Here is a 20,492-nt window from a genome sequence, read left to right as displayed (position 1 = left end):
ATAGCACAGCACCGACAGAAGTTACAGAATGTGAGCAGCAGAAATATACCATATACACACACATAAATACAGAGACATATAAATACAGAGTATACAAAAGGGATAAATAGAATAAATAGGAATAAGAATGCAAGGGAATTGCACATTTCACAGTATTGTGAGTCTATTGCACTGTTGGATATTAACAAAAAGTATTGCACAGTGAAAAGACACTACAGCTTAGTTGTCCCCCCGTCCTTTGTCCTCCTGTTTCCCCTCCCTCTCCCCTCCAGAGAGGACTTAAACAGTTTGATAACGTGTGGGACAAAGGAGTTTTTAAGTCTGTTGGTTCTTGTCTTTGGGAGAAGCAACCTGTCACTAAACAGACTCCTCTGGTTGTTTATGGCCGTGTGCAGAGGATCCCCAGCATTGTCCATAATGTCCAGCAGTTTCTTTTGTGTCCTTTTCTCTGCCACTGTCACCAGAGTGTCCAGCTTCATGCCGACCACAGAGCCAGCCTGGATGAGTCCTCCTTTGCTGTGCTGCTCACCCAGCACACCACAGCATAGAACAGTACTCCAGCAACCATAGACTGGTAAAACATCCTCAGGAGCTTCCTGCAGATGTTGAAGGACCTCAGCCTCCTGAGGAAGTACAGTCTGCTTTGGCCTTTTTTATACAAGTGCTCTGTGTTGCATGACCAGTCCATCTTGTTGTCCACCCACAGCCCGAGGTACTTGTAGGCGTTGACCACCTCCTCTCTCTCTGTCTGAACTGGCAGTGGACTTGGTCTGGACCTCCCGAAGTCCACAACCAGTTCCTTGGTCTTTGAGGTGTAGAGTTGGAGGTGGTTTATGTGACGAACTCCACATTACCGTCGTGTTAAACCCACTATTCTTTCACATTAATGTTCATGTTTTAGATTAAACATCCCAGTTTGCACGATTATGACACATTTTTGTTTCCCATCCAGACATAAACACGTTGAAGATGCACCTCTTTCACTTAGACATGCAAACAAATTGAGTCTTAACTCTGCTATCATCCAATTCATGTGTTAGGCACATTGACCATTTTTGACTGATTTTACAGAGTTCCTTCCCCTGGACTACAGACTGGCTCAGTAACAAACAGACTCATATTAAAGTAGACTCATCCCCAAAAAGAACAAGAAGAAAAGCATGTGGAGGACAGGGACCAGCCTGAGATAAGAGTCCTGCTGATGATAGGGCATCTATTCATTAAAAGATGTTTATGCTTTGTTTTTGTTTTTTCAGGCCGACATCATTTGTGTACCTAAAATTGTTATGAATTCACAAAATCAGGTAAGAAAATATTCATGAAATCTGCATTTGTGGGTGACCTTCCGTGAACTCTGAGCCCATGTTTGAAGGAGGGAGGAGTATCTACAACTATGAGCTACAACTCTGGTCCCCCCCCCCCCCCCCCCCCCCCCATTTGTGCTTAAAAAATGGCAGTCAAACCCTGCAAATATCAGAAACGTAACCTCTAGACTTTCAGTTACGATGGCAGGTTGACCAGCTGTTAAAGGTATTCTTGCATCAGAATGAAGTTTCATTTTGACCTGCCCCTTAAAACTATGCAGCGTACACACCACACAAATCCTGAAATGAAGTCTCAACAAACTTGCATAGCTTCAGTAAAACAAGTTGCAGTGAAAAACCCATCTTCCTTGGCCTACACACACACACACACACACACACACAGCGCTTTAGCAAACTGAATTGGTGCCATGGATGAACCTTGGTGTCTGATCCTTGGAGCACAAAGTCAACCTCCGTCAGCTTGGGGGCAGCATTGTCAAGCTTACGTTTCAGCTCTGCAGAAATCTTTCTCTGGAGAAATAAACTAAAACTCAAAATTATCTGAGGCCACTGCTTCATTTTTAAAAGACAGTGGAGTTGAAATTGTCTCCATGTGAACAAACACTCACTTTGTTAAATACTAAAGAATCTGAAAGACGTGTGTGTGTTTTAACTTTTCTTTTATTTGAAATAAACACTGCCTCCTACAGGCACTGATTGGCTTACATTTCTAAAACAAAGCCCTCAAAGGTACTTTTTGCAAATTGCAACTAAAATTTCATCCACCAGTGGGCAGTGTTTTTAATTTTTAAAAGGGCTGTTGCTGTTTTGTTTTTGTTTTTTGACAAATTTATTTATTTATTTTTTTAGCTGCACTTTTCCCCTCATGAAGCTTTTCCTTTTCTCACACTGTTGTAAATAAAAATGTATTTTCATTGATAATAAAGTTTACATTGGCCTGCTGCACCATCTTATGGTACAGAATGGTATTACAGCAAAATATGGCCTGGCTCTAAGCCGAACCTGGTCTCTCTCTTTAGCACGGTGCATAGGTGTTTTGGAGATAAAAAAACAAAAAAACTAAACATAGTAGTTCTTCCACATTCTGTTGTTGGCTTTAGCTTGGAGGGTTTTTTTTAGGTTCTTAGGCCACAGGTCAAAAAGACAAAACATAAAACCAGCCTGACAGAGGACAAGAAAGAGTGTACACAGCTCAAGTTACCATTTGTCTTTGATTTATTTGGACAGTAATTACAGGATATACATAGTGTTTCATTGATACAACAGTGTAACACTGGTGGGCAAAGCCCTCTTTGCTGCTGAGGTCAAGAAATGGTTGACGTACTCTCAAGCGGAGATGTGCAGAAACAACATTTTCTGCACATCTCCGGTCTTCCATAAATAGTTGACAACATTTTGGTGACGTGTGAATGTTGGAAGCACAGTGTGCCATCTACGACAGGCTCTCCGCTCGGTGGGAAGGAATCCGCGTCGCGCTCTCTTGTTCGTTATTGTTTGGTTGAAGGTGTTCAAGAGTGCAACCTGTTTTTAGTTGTTTCTTAGGTTGTTGTTTTTTGCAAGTTTAACAGGTATCTTATAACTACGGCATGTGGTCAAAATTCAAAGTATTCTCCCATAAAGAAAAAATTTCAAGTTTCCCATAACCCCTGAATAGAGGAAGTGGAACTGGGAGGCTCGCAGGCCTTCTCAAAGCAGTAGTGTCGTCGCTGCGCAGACCTTCAGCAGGTTATAAAGACTAAATACAGTTTCAGGAGAGACCTCACACAAGAACCTCTGCAGCGCCCAGTGCTAGGTTTGAAAGGGCAGGTTCTGTTGAGTGACGCACAGTTTTACAAGGAAAGCTGACACTGTTAACAAGGTTGCAGAGACTTGGTACAAATACTGAAATAGGCTGTGTTAGGCCTTGCCTGTGAAAACTGACAAGTGTGCTGATTTTAAGTGCTTTTAACTATATAATTATGCTTTACAAACACAGTTTTGGCAAAGTTAAAAAAAGAAAAAACTGTTGTAAAGAACGTAACTAAGAAGATTAAACTTTCAAGTCAAGTCTGTTCCCACTTGTCAGGATTTGGAAAATTCACAAGGTTTTTCTTTTGTTTTGTCAGCAGGATCTATTGTTGCCGAGCTCAGAGGACACAGTTGCAGCGTACTTGAGCGTAAGCTCTATTTTGAACTCTGACTATTTCTTCTGTGGCGTGAGGCACGTTAAAAGAATTTAGTTTTCAGCTGTACCTTTAGTAACTATTCAAAAATAAAAGCAAAGCAAAGCCACAAAACACGAAGAATAAAAACAAGCAAAAATAACAATGAAAAAATAAATAAAAAGAGGAACAAAAAAAAAAAAAAAGTAAAACGCCGACGTTGTGGTCTATCACAGCATACTGTACAAAGTTCAGATACATTCTCTTGGAATGGCATGGTCCATCGCTCAGCGAGTCGACGCTGAACATGAAGTGAGTTCTTGTGTTTTTCTTTGTTTACAATAGGTTTGATGTTGGTTACAAGGATTGACCAGTCTGATGTAGAAAGCTGAAGGCAGGATGAAGATGAGCATGGCAGCAGCAGAAATGTCTGACATTGTAAAGACACTTGGCATTTTAGTCACAATCCTTTCTTTTACTGTTGCTCTTTAAGATGTTATTACAATATCTTGCATGCAGACATATACCTATAAGTCTAAAGATGGTGGGAACGAAAATAACCAGGGCATTTGTGCCAGCCAGCAAGAACAATGATGGCAGTGTGGCGAACCCAGCTGAATTCCTTAGAAGGGTACAGGAGGTGGTTGACAGTGGTACGAATCTGCACAATGAGAAAGACACAGGGAGGTTATTCCACATGACCTATTATTTGTTGTAATTCATGTTTTACAATCTCTAACATTTTTTTTCAAACTCACAGGGAAGAACAACATTTTTTCGTTACATGTATATTTAAGCAAAAGAGGTTTACTTCCACACACCACCTAAATTCTCTGGTGGCTTTTATGTTGTTTTAGGAGTATTTAAGTGGGTCAAACTAATATCATTTTGCAATGTCGACTCATCCCGACTACAAACTGGCAGGGTCGTTGAACTCTTCGTGAAGTTAACAACCATCTCTTTAGTCTTCTGAACATTTAGAGACAGGTTATTATTCTGACACCAGTCCACCAGGTCTTGTACCTCCTCTCTGTATTCAGACTCACCGTTGCTGGAGATGAGACCCACCACTGTTGTGTCATCTGCAAACTTGATGATGTGATTTGAGAATTACTGTGCAATACAGTCATGTACGGTGGCCCTGAGAGGCCAAACGGACTGCAACTTCAGAAAACACTTGCAAAAAGAAAAACACTTGCAAAAAGAAAAATGCTGCAAAAAGAAAAACACCTGCAAAAAGAAAAACACTTGCAAAAAGAAAAATGCTGCAAAAAGAAAAAACACTTGCAAAAAGAAAAGCGCTGCAAAAAGAAAAACACTTGCAAAAAGAAAAATGCTGCAAAAAGAAAAAACACTTGCAAAAAGAAAAGCGCTGCAAAAAGAAAAACACTTGCAAAAAGAAAAGCGCTGCAAAAAGAAAAGCGCTGCAAAAGCACACACAACACAACGGAAATAGGAAAAAACACAACGGAAATGTTTCTGGGGAGACAATAACCGGACGGACCAGTTGACCAAAACATGCTAACAAGTGCACTGGGACTGGGAGGCACTTCAACGAAGTGGAAGCAGAGCGGCCAAAGAGTAAACTTTCAAAAGTAAGTTCTGAATATTATGTCACTTATTTATGTGCAAATGTTTAATAACGAGGAACATTAAAACATTACTGTTGGCCACATGCCGGCAAAGTTATGTGACATTAGCGATGTTTGTACTTTCAGCGTTTACTTTGTTTTAAAGTCTTTACTTTCTACGCCGTTAGATAGTCGACCTTAATCTTACAGAGAATGTGATGATTTTGTGGATAATTAAAGTCAGTCATATATCCACAAACACAACAGGCTGAAAGTCAGTGATGCTGCTCGGTTTGCAGTCCTGAATATCACGGCACATGCAGGATTCACTGCACTGTTAATGTTAGCTATGTTATATTGCTGCCTCTGTTCGGTGGTGTTGAGCCAAACGGACTTTAACGTGTGTTTGAACGAGCTGACGGTTCACTCATTGTAGCGACTTCCACAGTCGCTAGAGCCCGGGGATGGAGCCCGCCTATTTGCCTGACGCGCTGTCAACTTTAGCAATAATGCGAGAGGTGGAATTGTTTGCTTGTTTATTAAAGTGTTTACAGAGTAATGTCATCTCGAGATTTGGACTCTTACAACGTCACAGGCTCTAATGTAACAAGACGAAACATGTTGTGCAGCGGTCAACAAAAACTACGGCTACCCAGCCCTCCTCTCTGTCAAAATCAAAACCAGTGAATGACAGACTGACAACGCCCTCTTAATGTCACCGCTAGCACCCACGTGACTCCCATTACACATCACCATAGCAACCAAACAAATGAAAACCCAGTGATCATCAAAAAATTCAATACATTTAATTATGGTTCCTACACTCATTAAGCTGAAAGAAAGATGCTTTAATCACAGCAGTCACACATGTGTCCACTGTACCAGCTGGGAACTCTTCTTGTTTAGCACTAGTAATAACACTAAATCCTTCTGTTTGTAGCAGTGTATACACCTGAGACTGTCACCTGTATGTCTGTCCTGCACTCTGTCTCTGTTTCTTTCTCTCTGATTGTGGAATAAAAGTATGAACATGTATTTATAAGTTACACTTGTGTTTGAATCCTGCAGCTTATCACACATTTGATTTCCATGTGTGACGACTGCAAGTGTCCAGAGTGAGGACAGACTGAGGGACCCACTGCTGCACATCATCTGTGAGGCTTTGCATCCCCAATGATCCACCAGGACAAACTCAGCAGTGTGTGAGGAAGAGGAGGAGGAAGAGCCAGCAGCAGCTGACAGATGGAGAGAATAGACAGACTGTTCCCTGTTTGTGAAGGACTGCTAGGAAAGTTTAGAATAACTAATTGTCTGTCCTGAATCAGTCTTATTAGGTAATGTTCAAATAATGTTATCATCCCAGTGTTTGCAGTGTGGGAGAAAGTACTCAGGGCCTTCAAGTTACACACTATGAAAGGCAGCAACAAGTTTAATATTCAGAAACCTAAAGTATGTATCAGCAGCTGAATGGAGCTAAAAATAATTGTTTGTTTCAGTTCTATGAAGCTTTGAGTATTTTGGATCAGTAGTACTGCTGTTTGTTGCATCATATTGCTGTAATTGTTTATATGCTTTATATATTCTGAGATAAGTTGATCTATAGTGTTACATCATATTCTATAAGGATGTTATGTGTTTGTAGACTTTCTGCCCAGTTTGACCCATTTAGCAGAAGTCAGCCTGTTTAAGGCTCTGATATCTATTCTGTATGACTTAAAGCAGTTATGACATGGTCTGATTTTCTCACCCAATAAAGGAATATTCAATATATCAGTCTACTCTTCATTCTATCAGAAACAGTTATCACAGCTCGTACATTTGCTTCTTCCACACATATATGTAAGCATTGAGCCAAATTTAGTAATGCCAACATATTAAAAGAACAATATTCGTCTCTTATATATAATACATCTATATATACACTGTCACAGATACTTGAGTGTCTTTAAGGGAAGATTTAAGGTGATAGGAAATATAAATAAATGCAACTTGAATCTTTACTGAAGCTCAGTGTTTGACACAGAGTTCACTCACATGTGCTGTACCAGTGTACCTGCACATGTGATGTGACAATAGAAGTGATTTGATTTGAGAGTTCAAACTCACTGCTGTAATAACTGATAATGATTAATATAATAACTATAATATTGGCCATCTCATATTTACACTGACTTTAGTCTCATGAACAACATTAGCTAATTGTTATTTACTAGCTAATCTTATATGACTGTTCAGTACAGATATGAAGCCCAACAATCATGTTTTACAGTCCTGTGGTCTCAGCCTCAGATACTTATTAAATCACACAAAGCTCGTGTAGAAACAAACAAACGAACAAAATATGTTCTCCTTCATTTCTGTCAACCACACGTTTCCCGCTATCATGGTTGCTAGGTAACCTGGGCAGCGCGACGGAGGCTAGACCGTCCCATTTCACAAGCCTCACACTTCCGGCCTTAGCGGTCTTTGAGTACGCGGCCCTTGAGGACCGTTGAGGCTGCGTACTTTAAGGCTGCAGACCCTGAATTGGGATACAGCAATTCAGGGACTGTTTCCCAATTCAGGGTCTGAAATGGGACGGTCTAGCCTCCGTCGCGCTGCCCATGTTGGCATTACTAAATTTGGCTCAATGCTTACATATATGTGTGGAAGAAGCAAATGTACGAGCTGTGATAACTGTTTCTGATAGAATGAAGAGTAGACTGATATATGAAATATTCCTTTATTGGGTGAGAAAATCAGACCATGTCATAACTGCTTTAAGTCATACAGAATAGATATCAGAGCCTTAAAAAGGCTGACTTCTGCTAAATGGGTCAAACTGGGCAGAAAGTCTACAAACACATAACATCCTTATAGAATATGATGTAACACTATAGATCAACTTACCTCAGAATATATAAAGCATATAAACAATTACAGCAATATGATGCAACAAACAGCAGTACTACTGATCCAAAATACTCAAAGCTTCATAGAACTGAAACAAACAATTATTTTTAGCTCCATTCAGCTGCTGATACATACTTTAGGTTTCTGAACATTAAACTTGTTGCTGCCTTTCATAGTGTGTAACTTGAAGGCCCTGAGTACTTTCTCCCACACTGCAAACACTGGGATGATAACATTATTTGAACATTACCTAATAAGACTGATTCAGGACAGACAATTAGTTATTCTAAACTTTCCTAGCAGTCCTTCACAAACAGGGAACAGTCTGTCTATTCTCTCCATCTGTCAGCTGCTGCTGGCTCTTCCTCCTCCTCTTCCTCACACACTGCTGAGTTTGTCCTGGTGGATCATTGGGGATGCAAAGCCTCACAGATGATGTGCAGCAGTGGGTCCCTCAGTCTGTCCTCACTCTGGACACTTGCAGTCGTCACACATGGAAATCAAATGTGTGATAAGCTGCAGGATTCAAACACAAGTGTAATTTATAAATACATGTTCATACTTTTATTCCACAATCAGAGAGAAAGAAACAGAGACAGAGTGCAGGACAGACATACAGGTGACAGTCTCAGGTGTATACACTGCTACAAACAGAAGGATTTAGTGTTATTACTAGTGCTAAACAAGAAGAGTTCCCAGCTGGTACAGTGGACACATGTGTGACTGCTGTGATTAAAGCATCTTTCTTTCAGCTTAATGAGTGTAGGAACCATAATTAAATGTATTGAATTTTTTGATGATCACTGGGTTTTCATTTGTTTGGTTGCTATGGTGATGTGTAATGGGAGTCACGTGGGTGCTAGCGGTGACATTAAGAGGGCGTTGTCAGTCTGTCATTCACTGGTTTTGATTTTGACAGAGAGGAGGGCTGGGTAGCCGTAGTTTTTGTTGACCGCTGCACAACATGTTTCGTCTTGTTACATTAGAGCCTGTGACGTTGTAAGAGTCCAAATCTCGAGATGACATTACTCTGTAAACACTTTAATAAACAAGCAAACAATTCCACCTCTCGCATTATTGCTAAAGTTGACAGCGCGTCAGGCAAATAGGCGGGCTCCATCCCCGGGCTCTAGCGACTGTGGAAGTCGCTACAATGAGTGAACCGTCAGCTCGTTCAAACACACGTTAAAGTCCGTTTGGCTCAACACCACCGAACAGAGGCAGCAATATAACATAGTTAACATTAACAGTGCAGTGAATCCTGCTTGTGCCGTGATATTCAGGACTGCAAACCGAGCAGCATCACTGACTTTCAGCCTGTTGTGTTTGTGGATATATGACTGACTTTAATTATCCACAAAATCATCACATTCTCTGTAAGATTAAGGTTGACTATCTAACGGCGTAGAAAGTAAAGACTTTAAAACAAAGTAAACGCTGAAAGTACAAACATCGCTAATGTCACATAACTTTGCCGGCATGTGGCCAACAGTAATGTTTTAATGTTCCTCGTTATTAAACATTTGCACATAAATAAGTGACATAATATTCAGAACTTACTTTTGAAAGTTTACTCTTTGGCCGCTCTGCTTCCACTTCGTTGAAGTGCCTCCCAGTCCCAGTGCACTTGTTAGCATGTTTTGGTCAACTGGTCCGTCCGGTTATTGTCTCCCCAGAAACATTTCCGTTGTGTTTTTTCCTATTTCCGTTGTGTTGTGTGTGCTTTTGCAGCGCTTTTCTTTTTGCAGCGCTTTTCTTTTTGCAAGTGTTTTTCTTTTTGCAGCGCTTTTCTTTTTGCAAGTGTTTTTCTTTTTGCAGCGCTTTTTGTTTTTGCAAGTGTTTTTCTTTTTGCAGCGCTTTTTGTTTTTGCAAGTGTTTTTCTTTTTGCAGCGCTTTTTGTTTTTGCAAGTGTTTTTCTTTTTGCAAGTGTTTTTCTTTTTGCAGCGCTTTTCTTTTTGCAAGTGTTTTTTCTTTTTGCAGCATTTTTCTTTTTGCAAGTGTTTTTCTTTTTGCAGGTGTTTTTCTTTTTGCAGCATTTTTCTTTTTGCAAGTGTTTTTCTTTTTGCAGGTGTTTTTCTTTTTGCAGCATTTTTCTTTTTGCAAGTGTTTTTCTTTTTGCAAGTGTTTTCTGAAGTTGCAGTCCGCTTGGCCTCTCAGGGCCACCGTAGTCATGTGTTCGCAGGGTGAACAGCAGTGGACTAAGCACACAGCCCTGCGGCAAACCTGTACTCAGTCTGAGGGCTTTGGAAGTATTATTTCCTATGAAGACAGACTGGGGCCTGTCAGTTAGGAAGTCCAAGATCCAATTGCAGAGAGTGGTATTTATTCCCAGTAGGTCCAACTTCTTTACAAGCTTCTGGAGAATGACTGTGTTGAATGCTGAACTGAAGTCAATAAACAGCATTCTGACAAAAGTGTCCTTTTGTCGAGGTGGGAGAGAGAAAGGTGAAGAGGAGACAAAATGGCATCATCTGTGGAGTGGTTTGGGCGGTAAGCAAACTGTAGCAGGTCCAGATTCTTTGGAAGCTGAGTTTTCATGTGCCTCAATACCAGCCTCTCAAAGCACTTTGTGATGATGGGTGTAAGTGCCACTGGTCAGTAGTGATTGAGGCAGATCACAGTGGACTTCTTTGGCCCTGGGATGAATGTTGTGGTTTTGAGGCATGCAGGTACCAGAGCTGAGCTCGGTGATGTATTTAAGATGTCCGTGAAGATGCCTGTGAGCTGGTCAGCACACTCCCAAAGCACCTGGCCAGGTATGTTGTCAGGTCCAGAAGCCTTTCATGGTTTTACTCTGCCAAGTGTCATCCTGATGTCTGCTGTGGACAGACAGAGTACTTGGTCTTTGGGGGAGGGGTGCATCTTCCTTGCTAGCACTTTGTTCTCTGCCTCAAAACTTGCAAAGAAGTCATTCAGTTTCTCTGGCAAAGAGGGATCACTGCTGCATGCCGGAGGTGTTGGCTTGTAGCACATGATTGTTTGAACGCCCTACCACATGCGCCGAGTGTCCTTTGAACCTGTGAAGTGTGTGTTGAATTTTTCTGCATACTCCTGCTTTGCCTGGTCTGCTCTGGCTGTAGTGTAAGCTTCCCTATTGTTGGACTTAAAGGCAGAGTCTCTGATTTTCATCAGGCTATGTAGCTTCGCAAAAAAACAGGGTTTATGGTTTGCACGTTTGATGACGATCTTGGAGACAGTGACATGCTCTATGCACTTCCTGATGTAGCTGGTCACTGAAGTTGTGTACTCCTCAGTTCAATTCAATTCAATTCAATTCAATTCAGTTTTATTTATAGAGCGCCAAATCACAACAACACTCGCCTCAAGGCGCTTTATATTGCACAGTAGATCGTACAATAATAGATACAGAGAAAAACCCAACAATCGTATGACCCCCTATGAGCAAGCACTTTGGAGACAGTAGGAAGGAAAAACTCCCTTTTAACAGGAAGAAACCTCCGGCAGAACCAGGTTCAGGGAGGGGCGGGGCCATCTGCTGTGACCGGTTGGGGTGAGAGAAAAAAGACAGGATGAAAGACATGAGACTAATAACAGATATGATTCAATGCAGAGAGGTTTAGTAACACATAGTGAGTGAGAAAGGTGAGGAAAGAAAGGGAGGATTCAGGGTCACCTAGTCCAGCCCTAACTATATGCTTTAGCAAAAAGGAAAGTTTTAAGCCTAATTTTGAAAGTAGAGATAGTGTCTGTCTCCCGAATCCAAACTGGAAGCTGGTTCCACAGAAGAGGGGCCTGAAAACTGAAGGCTCTGCCTCCCATTCTACTTTTAAATACTCTAGGAACAACAAGTAGGCCTGCAGAGCGAGAGCGAAGTGCTCTAATAGGGTGATATGGTACTACAAGGTCATTAAGATAAGATGGGGCCTGATTATTTAAGACCTTGTATGTGAGGAGGAGGATTTTGAATTCAATTCTGGATTTAACAGGAAGCCAATGAAGGGAAGCCAGAACAGGAGAAATCTGCTCTCTCTTTCTAGTCCCTGTCAGGACTCTTGCTGCAGCATTTTGGATTAGCTGAAGGCTTTTCAGTGAGTTTTTTGGACATCCTGATAATAATGAATTACAGTAGTCCAGCCTGGAAGTAATAAATGCATGAACTACTTTTTCAGTGTCACTCTGAGACAGGATATTTCTAATTTTAGAGATGTTGCACAAATGGAAGAAATCAGTCTTACATACTTGTTTAATATGTGCACTGAAGGACATATCTTGGTCAAAAATGACTCCAAGGTTCCTCACAGCGTTACTGGAGGCCAAGGTAATGCCATCCAGAGTAAGAATCTGGTTAGATACCATATTTCTAAGATTTTCAGGGCTGAGTACAATAACCTCAGTTTTATCTGAATTAAGAAGCAGAAAGTTAGAGGCCATCCAGGTCTTTATGTCTTTAAGACATTCCTGCAGTTTAACTAATTGGTGTGTGTTACCTGGCTTCATGGACAGATAGAGCTGGGTGTCATCTGCATAGCAGTGAAAATGTATGCTATGTCTTCTAATGATGCTGCCTAAGGGAAGCATGTATGATGTAAACAGAATTGGTCCTAGCACCGAACCCTGTGGAACACCATAATTGACCTTAGTGTGTGTCAATGGAAAATTGTACTTAGTAGTCAGTATAAGCTTTTAATGATATAAGTTTGCATATGATAGAATACTGCATGATGACCTTTTAGATGTATTAGACTGTTGTTCACTACAAAAACTTATTCTGTTCTCTTTCTTAATTTCTTTCCACAGCAATAATAAGAGCTGAGCCACTCTTATCTCCACTCCCTTCTGAGTCCCTTCTGAGTCCCACAACACACACACACACCTGCATACGCACTAACAATCCTCTGTCTATGAACAGATGTATTCACTATTGTATTACTTTTTGTATATGTGCACAGCCCTCTTAGACGAGGACGAAAGCCCCGGGATGTGAATTCAGGTCCAGGCCGGTGTTTATAGTCTGGTCCACGGCGGTGGGATTCAGTCTGACGATGACAAAGGAGAACGGTTGAGTTTCATCTCATAAAACTGATAGCGCTTCACCTGTAGGGTGAAGTCGAAGGCCGTATCAGTAAACCACTCTGAAGTCAAGTGTGCCAGTGACGGCCCAGCAAAATCTTTGAAAATGGAGAATAAACAAGCAAAATTAACACCTGATGAGAAATGTTTAGAAAAACAACAAGCTGAAGCAGGAGTAATCCTAAAAGAAAGGGACTGTAAGACAGAGAACACCCGACACAGAATGATTAGCTGCAACCACTGTGGCTGCCACCACCCAGACAGATGAAAGGGAGAGACAGACAAAAAAGTAAAATCATTAAAAAATGTAAGGAAGAGTATAGACTTTTCCAAGCATGAGAAATCGAAACTGAAGGGAGAACTGAAAATTAGAGATCAAAGTAGAGATCACAAAAACAGGATTGTATTATCAGCCGACTGAATTTTAAAAAGGGTTGGAAACAGACCCGACTGAATAAATATAAATACAAGAGGAATAAAGTAAAATAAACAAAAGGCTAAATTACATTAGAGCTTATCTTTAATGTATTCAAACTAATAATAGCAAGGATAACAACCTGTAAACTGGTATTAACAATGAAACATAGTTAGGATGAAGACCATGCCCAGAATGAATAGAATGAAAGAAAGCAGATAATTCACACAAACACATATTAAATGAAATAGAGAGATGCATAAAGTATATTAAGGTTGTGTCATTGTTCAGCCAAGGAAAGTGTGTGAGAAGGAAAATGTCTCCAGCTTGGGAAAGGGTGAAACTGCAGATCACCCGCAGCCCTTGGTAGATGCAAAATAAAATATAAATAAAATATTGTAATATACTATTGCTGTTATATAAAAAGATAATAGCATTAATAATGAAATAATATTATTATGAAGGGGCACCTCAGTCAGTTATGATGTGAGGTGGATAATTGTTAAAAGTAGTCTGCATCAAGCTTAAGGTTTGCTCAAATTTAGTACAATGACATATGAGATGAAGGAAATACGGAAAATATCTAAACTAATTAAGTGCATAGAGGCACTTGACCTGCTTGAAAACCTGTCATCTTAGATGAGACATTGCTGAAATATAGAGCACACCTATACTAACAACTAATAAGCTAAACCCTGTATACAACAGCTAAAGCTACAAAATTGAGAAGCTGAATTAAATATGTGGTCACTGTAAGCTGATGAGCAAGTAACATGTTTTTTTTAGAGCAGGAGCTGCATGAGAGCTCAAACATGCAGCTGTCTGTGAGCTCAGTTTTTTCCCCTCATACTTCTGATTTGTTTTTGGCAGCATCCTTTTTTTGCATCCTGACTCGTGTGTAAAGCGTTCATGTCATCAGCAATTTGTTTTTGTTTTTTGGGGGGTTTTTTTTGTTTGTTTTGTTGGGTTGAAAAATAAGTAAATTTGTGATCACCATCGTGGATCACAGTGACATATAATGATTAGGCATATTATTTACTATTGCAGATGTAATAAGTTTATTCTAAAGTTCAAGGAGGACAAACAAGAACAGCATTTTCAGTTGTGTCTTGGCTGTTGTTCTCTGTGTAGTGTGCTGAGTTTAGTTTTTTTTTTTTTTTTTTTTTTTTGAAATGTTGCTTGAGTGAGGAGTACTGTGACTTCTGAAGTGGCCTCACCATGTGACCTTGATGATGATAAGTTCAGAGCCAGCTGAGAGATGGGTTGTCTGCTTTGCTTTAGGTGATAAGGCAGAAAAGTTAAAACTTAGTTTCTTGTCTCGAAAGGAAAAAAACAAAAACAAAAGGAGGTTTTGTGTTTCTCAGCCAAGAACAGCTACAATTTCATTTTCTGTTATTGAGAAAGGAGAATTTAAATAATAATAATAATAATGATAATAATAATAATAATAAAACAAAGACTGATGTTTTGTTTAAGTGGTGAATAAAGCTAATACTGCAAAATACCGTCTAGTGCATGATCTGCGAGCAATAAATGAAATCACTGAAATGATGCCACCAGAATTAGCAAATCCCCACACTATACTGAATCAAGTCACTCCAAAAGAACAATGGTTCTCAGTGATAGACTTATCAAATGCCTTGAGGCGACTTTTTTTGTGATTTGGTGCCATAAAAATAAAATTGAATTGAATTGCCTTTCCACCCCGACCCACAACACCTCTTTGGCTTCACTTTTGAGGGGCAGAGATAGTTTCTACTCTGCGTAGATGACATTTTAGTGACTGGCCACACAGAGGAAGGGTGTAAGCAAAATACTATGGCTATGTTACATCACTTGGCTGAGTTAGGGCCACAAGGTATCTTTAAATAAACTCTAATTATGGAGACCTGAGGTCACATACTTAGGGCACACCCTCTCAGGTGAAGGCAGAAAGCTACTAAACAAAAGAAAAGAAGCTATACAAAATGCGCCACAGCCACAAACCAAGCATTCACATTCTTTCTAACTGTCAGTGAGCCTGAGTTATGACCTTGGCTCCCTGTTTTTCTGCTTTCAACAAAAGGTGGGGGTGAAGCTCCCGTGCAATGTGCTCTGTTGTCTCTACTATCAAAAAAAAAGAAAAAGAAAAAAAAAGGCCCTGACTCTCTGAACACAATATTCTTTTTATAACTCAGCAGTATGAAATGTCATGAAACAGTGTAACTCACTCACAGTAAGTCAGCAGTATAGGATAATAGAAACCTATCTAATAAATCTAATGATTTTCACATTCTTTTAACTCAGAAGTATGATGCAAACTAAAACTATGTACTGATTACACAAGAAGTATGATGTGGCCTACAGCAGTATCAGTACTCATTTTGATTACAGGTATAATGTAATATATAACAGCATAATAATCTCTCAACTGCTACAAGCACATTTGCCTTTCTTAGCACACGCGAGAGGACTATACATGCGCCTATATCTCTCATTGGTGTTAAAGCAGGGAAAACTTAACAGAGTTTTGTTATCAAATGCTGAATTTATCCACTGCTGACATTTAACTCTTCAGCAGGACAACAGGTGAAACGTTTGCAATAAATAAATAAATAAAGACACAGAGAGAGTCTGGTATGACCAAGCAGTAATCAGACAATAAATTTAGTTGGTAATACAATAAAGTGTGAGATGCTTTCTGTTTGATTGATGCAACACAAGTAATTTACTGTATGAAGGAAATTCTCTTTTGTGGTAATATTCTGAATGTGCATTTCTGTTGACCTATCAACTAGGTTTATTAAATTATCAAATTAGTTAATTGATACTAGATTTGAAAAAATGACTGGATTATAAAACAAGTAAATAAAATGTAACAGAGGGTTGAAATTAGTTTCTTATTTCTAGTGTGTGGAGGAAAGTTTTATCATGGCACACATCTGTTTACATGGGAGGAAACTCCTTATGTGATGCGACATTTAGCAATTTGCAAATGTGCAGCACATCAGAAGGATGACTCCGAAATTACAAAGGGAAACAATTTTGCTGACAAAGCTGCAAAAGCAGCAGCTGTAGCAACCACAGTCTTACTAACAACTCATGAAAATCACACCATTCCACTATCTGTATTGCAGAACGAACAAAAAGCAGCATCACCAAGAGAACAGAAGCAATGGCTAAAACACGGAGAAGTACTAGACACTGATGACATAATGAAAATAACAGAAAAACCCATTCTTCCAAATCAAAACACAAAACAGCCGCTCTAGTGAGCCATGGTTTTGAGCCATGGCTCATCAGGAGGGATAATCTGAGGGATGCCAACAATTCTACACTATAAATTTTGAAACTTCAGCAAAAGAATATGTGAGAACATGTATGACCTGCCAAAAACACAATACCCAAGGTAACTTAAGACCAAAAAGAGGACATTTTCCTACACCACCTCACCCATTTCATACAATTCACATGGACTTCATTGAATTGAATGAGTGTCAGGGCTCAAAATACGCTCTAGTAATTATAGATGTTTTCTCAAAATGGCCAGAAATCTACCCAGTGAAAAAACAGACTATGCAACCATTTCATTCCAACATATGGAATTCCTACTCTGATAAGATCAGATAATGGAACCCATTTTGTAAATGACGTGATCAGCAAAGTATCTGAAGCACAAGGTTTCAGTATAAAACACCATTGTGCCTACCATCCACAGAGTGCAGGATTAGTGGAGAGAACAAATGGCACTATAAAACAAAGGCTCAGGAAAACAGTGGAAAAAACTGGCAGACCATGGCCAGAATGTGTAGGCCTGGTCAAAATGTGGATGAGAATAACACAAGGAAATAACAAACTGTCCCCATTTGAAATTATACATGGGCGACCTTTTTCACTACCAGTTTAGTAACTGGTAGTTACCACTAGATAAATCAATCTGTGAAACCACTCTGGCAGATTGGATAACTCAATTGTTGACAAACAGAGAAGTTGTTTTGAACAATAAACTGCCGCAAGATTCTTCTTCTATTTCCTGCTGGTTGAAGCCAGGTGATTGGATCCGTGTTGAGTACTCCAAAGAAAAATTGGAGCTCGCCACAGTGGGAGGGTCCATACCAAGTGCTTCTGACCACTCCAACTGCCTGCAAAATAGCGGAGAGACCCTCCTGGATACATCAGAGCCACTGCAAAAAAGTTGAGGTCCCAGAGGATTCCACTTCCTTTACAGAAATCAACTAGGAAAGTTTCACCCTCACTTGGTTGCTTCAGTGGTGAGGGGGAAGTGCTGATTGAGCATTGCTCGCACTTCAACCTCCAGCCATTGGCCAACTCTAGAGTAACCAAGTAGTAGGGTGTGACGGACCTGTACACAGCCATGGGAAGGTAGACCCTCTTGTTTACCTTGACTACGATGCTCACCCTTACAGGACCCCAGCTGATGCCGACAACAGCTGAACCACGAGGCAGACAGAAAAGATGGACCCATGACAACTCCCACCTAAGAGACATGACACATGACCACATCCACCCTTGGATGAACAATGCCTGGTACCGATACATCCACGACAGGACCAGGGCAGAATCGAAAAATACAGGCTGTTATGTCTGCTCTTATATGCCCAGCATGTCGACACACCCCACACTATATGGCAAATACATGAACAAGACTCAAGCCAAGTGTGCCGCTAGCTTCGCTGACATTGGATTCCAACACAGCCAAATCATCATCGAAGAGACAAACCCATCTACCTTTTACACTCTTCACGTCAACCTTCAAGGAGGGTTACAACACAAGAAAATCAGCGTTGAAGACGTTGTTGTCACGGTCTGGCTGGCAGACCGTGGGGAGATGGGGAAATGGCACCCAAACGCCGGACTTTTCAGTGCAACAGTGTTTATTTACAAGGTGGTGAAGTAAACAACAATAAATCCCCAGTTTCCCAGACTCCCGTGTAGTGTCTTCTTCCCAAAAGTCCCCGTGTAGTGCTCTCTGCCCCAGTGTCCCTGCACTCCCCGTGCTCACTGCTCCTTCTCGTCCCACACTCCTCCTGAGGGGAAAACAATAGAGGCAGCCATTACACACTTGTCCCAGCAGGCATACACTCACACTTGACTGTGCTTGAAGACTGACGTGTAGTCAAACGCAATAATCCAGCATCGGTGGAAGCTCCATCGCTCATCTAAATAGCTCCCCCGACGAGCCCAGATGAGGAGCAGGTGTGCGGCAAGGACTTCGGGTGTGGCCAGCCCTCAAGTCAGGCCACGCCCCCAGGGCTGAAGGTGCCTGTAACTTGGCCACAGAAGAAAGGCAACACACACACATACCTGCCTACATACAGATGTGCACAGGGGCAGTGCAGACAACACACCAAATAATAACAACAATAATAATAATAATAATAATAATGATGACGATAATAATAATAATAACAATAATAACAACAACAGTCATAGTCCCCACTGCCCACGGACCCCGAGTCCCCAGAGCCGGGTCCGTGACAGTTGTACTTGATAAAAGGAGCATGTGATCAACTTTTCTGGATCAACTTCAATGTGACAAACCGGAATACATCCATCCATTTCCCAGTGTTCTTGGACCCAACTCCAGGGAAGAACCACTCCATGTGCTATAAACAAACAGGCCGCTTGGAAACACCACCAACTGCAACCGGACCGCTGGAGCAGGAGAAGGTGCCCCTGTGAACATGACTGGACCATCTAATGGCACATACTGGGTGCAAGGAATGGCCTGGCTATGTGGACAACGGGCATATTTCATACTGCCCCCAGGCTGGACAGGAACATGTGCTCCTATATTCCTGTCAGACCACACTTTCAGGATGACCGCAGTAAACGCCACATCTACAGCACACCGGAAAAGAAGATCAACGTTCCCTAAACTTCAATCACATGACCCAATATGGGGGAGCGACATACCCAAGAAATTCAAATTATGGACTACCGTTTTGGACTTTTCCTGAACGCTTTGTGCAAAATCAACGAACAGCAGAACCAGGAAATTGATGCTTTACGGATCGCAGTGATGCAACATCAAGTAGCTCTGGACATGATACTAGCAGAAAAAGGGTGACTTTGCGTCCTCTTTAACAACACCTGCTGCACTTACATACCAGACAATGTACACTCATCAAACATGACTGACGCCCTGAACGCCTTGAAACAGATCCAGCAGGCCCAAAATCAGGACTATGTAAGTAATACAAGTGACTGGTTTTCTTGGCTTTACACTGGCTCCTGGCTACAGGTGCTAAAAAGACTACTCATTGGAGTTGGAGTATTTTTACACTATTTTGTGTTTTTGTAACATGTATCCTGCCATATTTAAAACTCATGATTAACCACATAATTGTTTCCACTGTTGCTGCATACATAGCCGTGACAAATGATGATGATGATGACTCCGACCTGTTGGAACATGAAGACTTTGTGTGATTAATGATGGTGTGACAGAAAATGTACAACAAGATGTTACATACTGATATCTAACTTAAAAGTTATACATGACAACAGGAGGGGATGTCAATGAAAAATTGTATTTTTATTAGTCAGTATAATCTTTTAATGATATAAGTTTGCATATGACAGAATATTGCATGATGACCTTTTAGATGTGTTAGACTGTTGTTCACTACAAAGTCTGTTCTCTTTCTTAGTTTCACTACAAAATCTGTTCTCTTTCTTAGTTTCTTAGTTTCTTCCCACAGCGATAATAAGAGCTGAACCACTCTTATCTCCACTCCCTTCTGAATCCCACAACACACACACACACCTGCATACGCACTAACATTCCTCTGTCTATGAACAGATGTATTCACTATTGTATTACTTTTTGTATATAAAAAAAGACCAGAGCGGTAACAGAGCGCACTTCACAGGGCCCCCACTCTGATGTGAGCGCTTTATGACCGCCCTTGAAAGTAAAATCTGCAGCGTGTGTGTCTCCACTCTCTGACTCTCAGCTGAAGAAGTGTCATTTAGAATAAATCTCTTGACAGTGTGTGAAGAGGACTTTCCATTTACATGCACAAATTGGAGTCTATTAGATAGATATGATACAAACCACTGCAGCACAGTACCTGTAATACCTACAGCATGTTCTAATCGCTCTAATAGGATA

The 20,492-nt window shown here is 40.7% G+C and overlaps 1 protein-coding gene and 2 long non-coding RNA genes across 3 annotated transcripts in view; all 3 read right to left on the bottom strand.

Annotated features, from left to right (window-relative positions):
• Positions 1 to 2,868: 2,868 nt before the first annotated feature.
• slc38a2 (solute carrier family 38 member 2) overlaps positions 2,869 to 20,492 on the bottom strand; it is a 46,694-nt gene continuing 29,070 nt past the window's right edge. The window contains exon 14 of the mRNA XM_085136999.1: positions 2,869 to 4,127. Within this exon, the coding sequence (XP_084993125.1) occupies positions 4,002 to 4,127 (126 nt within the window). The 3' untranslated portion in view covers positions 2,869 to 4,001. The remainder of the gene's footprint in view (positions 4,128 to 20,492) is intronic.
• Positions 8,175 to 10,095, bottom strand: LOC146498622 (uncharacterized). The gene is made up of 2 exons (XR_014870062.1): positions 9,490 to 10,095; positions 8,175 to 8,445 (listed from the first exon to the last, which is right to left on the bottom strand). It is a non-coding gene; the product is annotated as an uncharacterized LOC146498622 (long non-coding RNA).
• Positions 15,452 to 16,101, bottom strand: LOC146498621 (uncharacterized). The gene is made up of 2 exons (XR_014870061.1): positions 15,697 to 16,101; positions 15,452 to 15,656 (listed from the first exon to the last, which is right to left on the bottom strand). It is a non-coding gene; the product is annotated as an uncharacterized LOC146498621 (long non-coding RNA).

This window comes from Neolamprologus multifasciatus, chromosome 17 (assembly GCF_963576455.1).
Source record: "Neolamprologus multifasciatus chromosome 17, fNeoMul1.2, whole genome shotgun sequence".
Lineage (NCBI taxonomy): Eukaryota > Metazoa > Chordata > Actinopteri > Cichliformes > Cichlidae > Neolamprologus > Neolamprologus multifasciatus.
The sequence above is the reverse complement of the archived record's forward strand: the minus strand, read 5'-3'. Positions and strand labels throughout refer to the sequence as shown.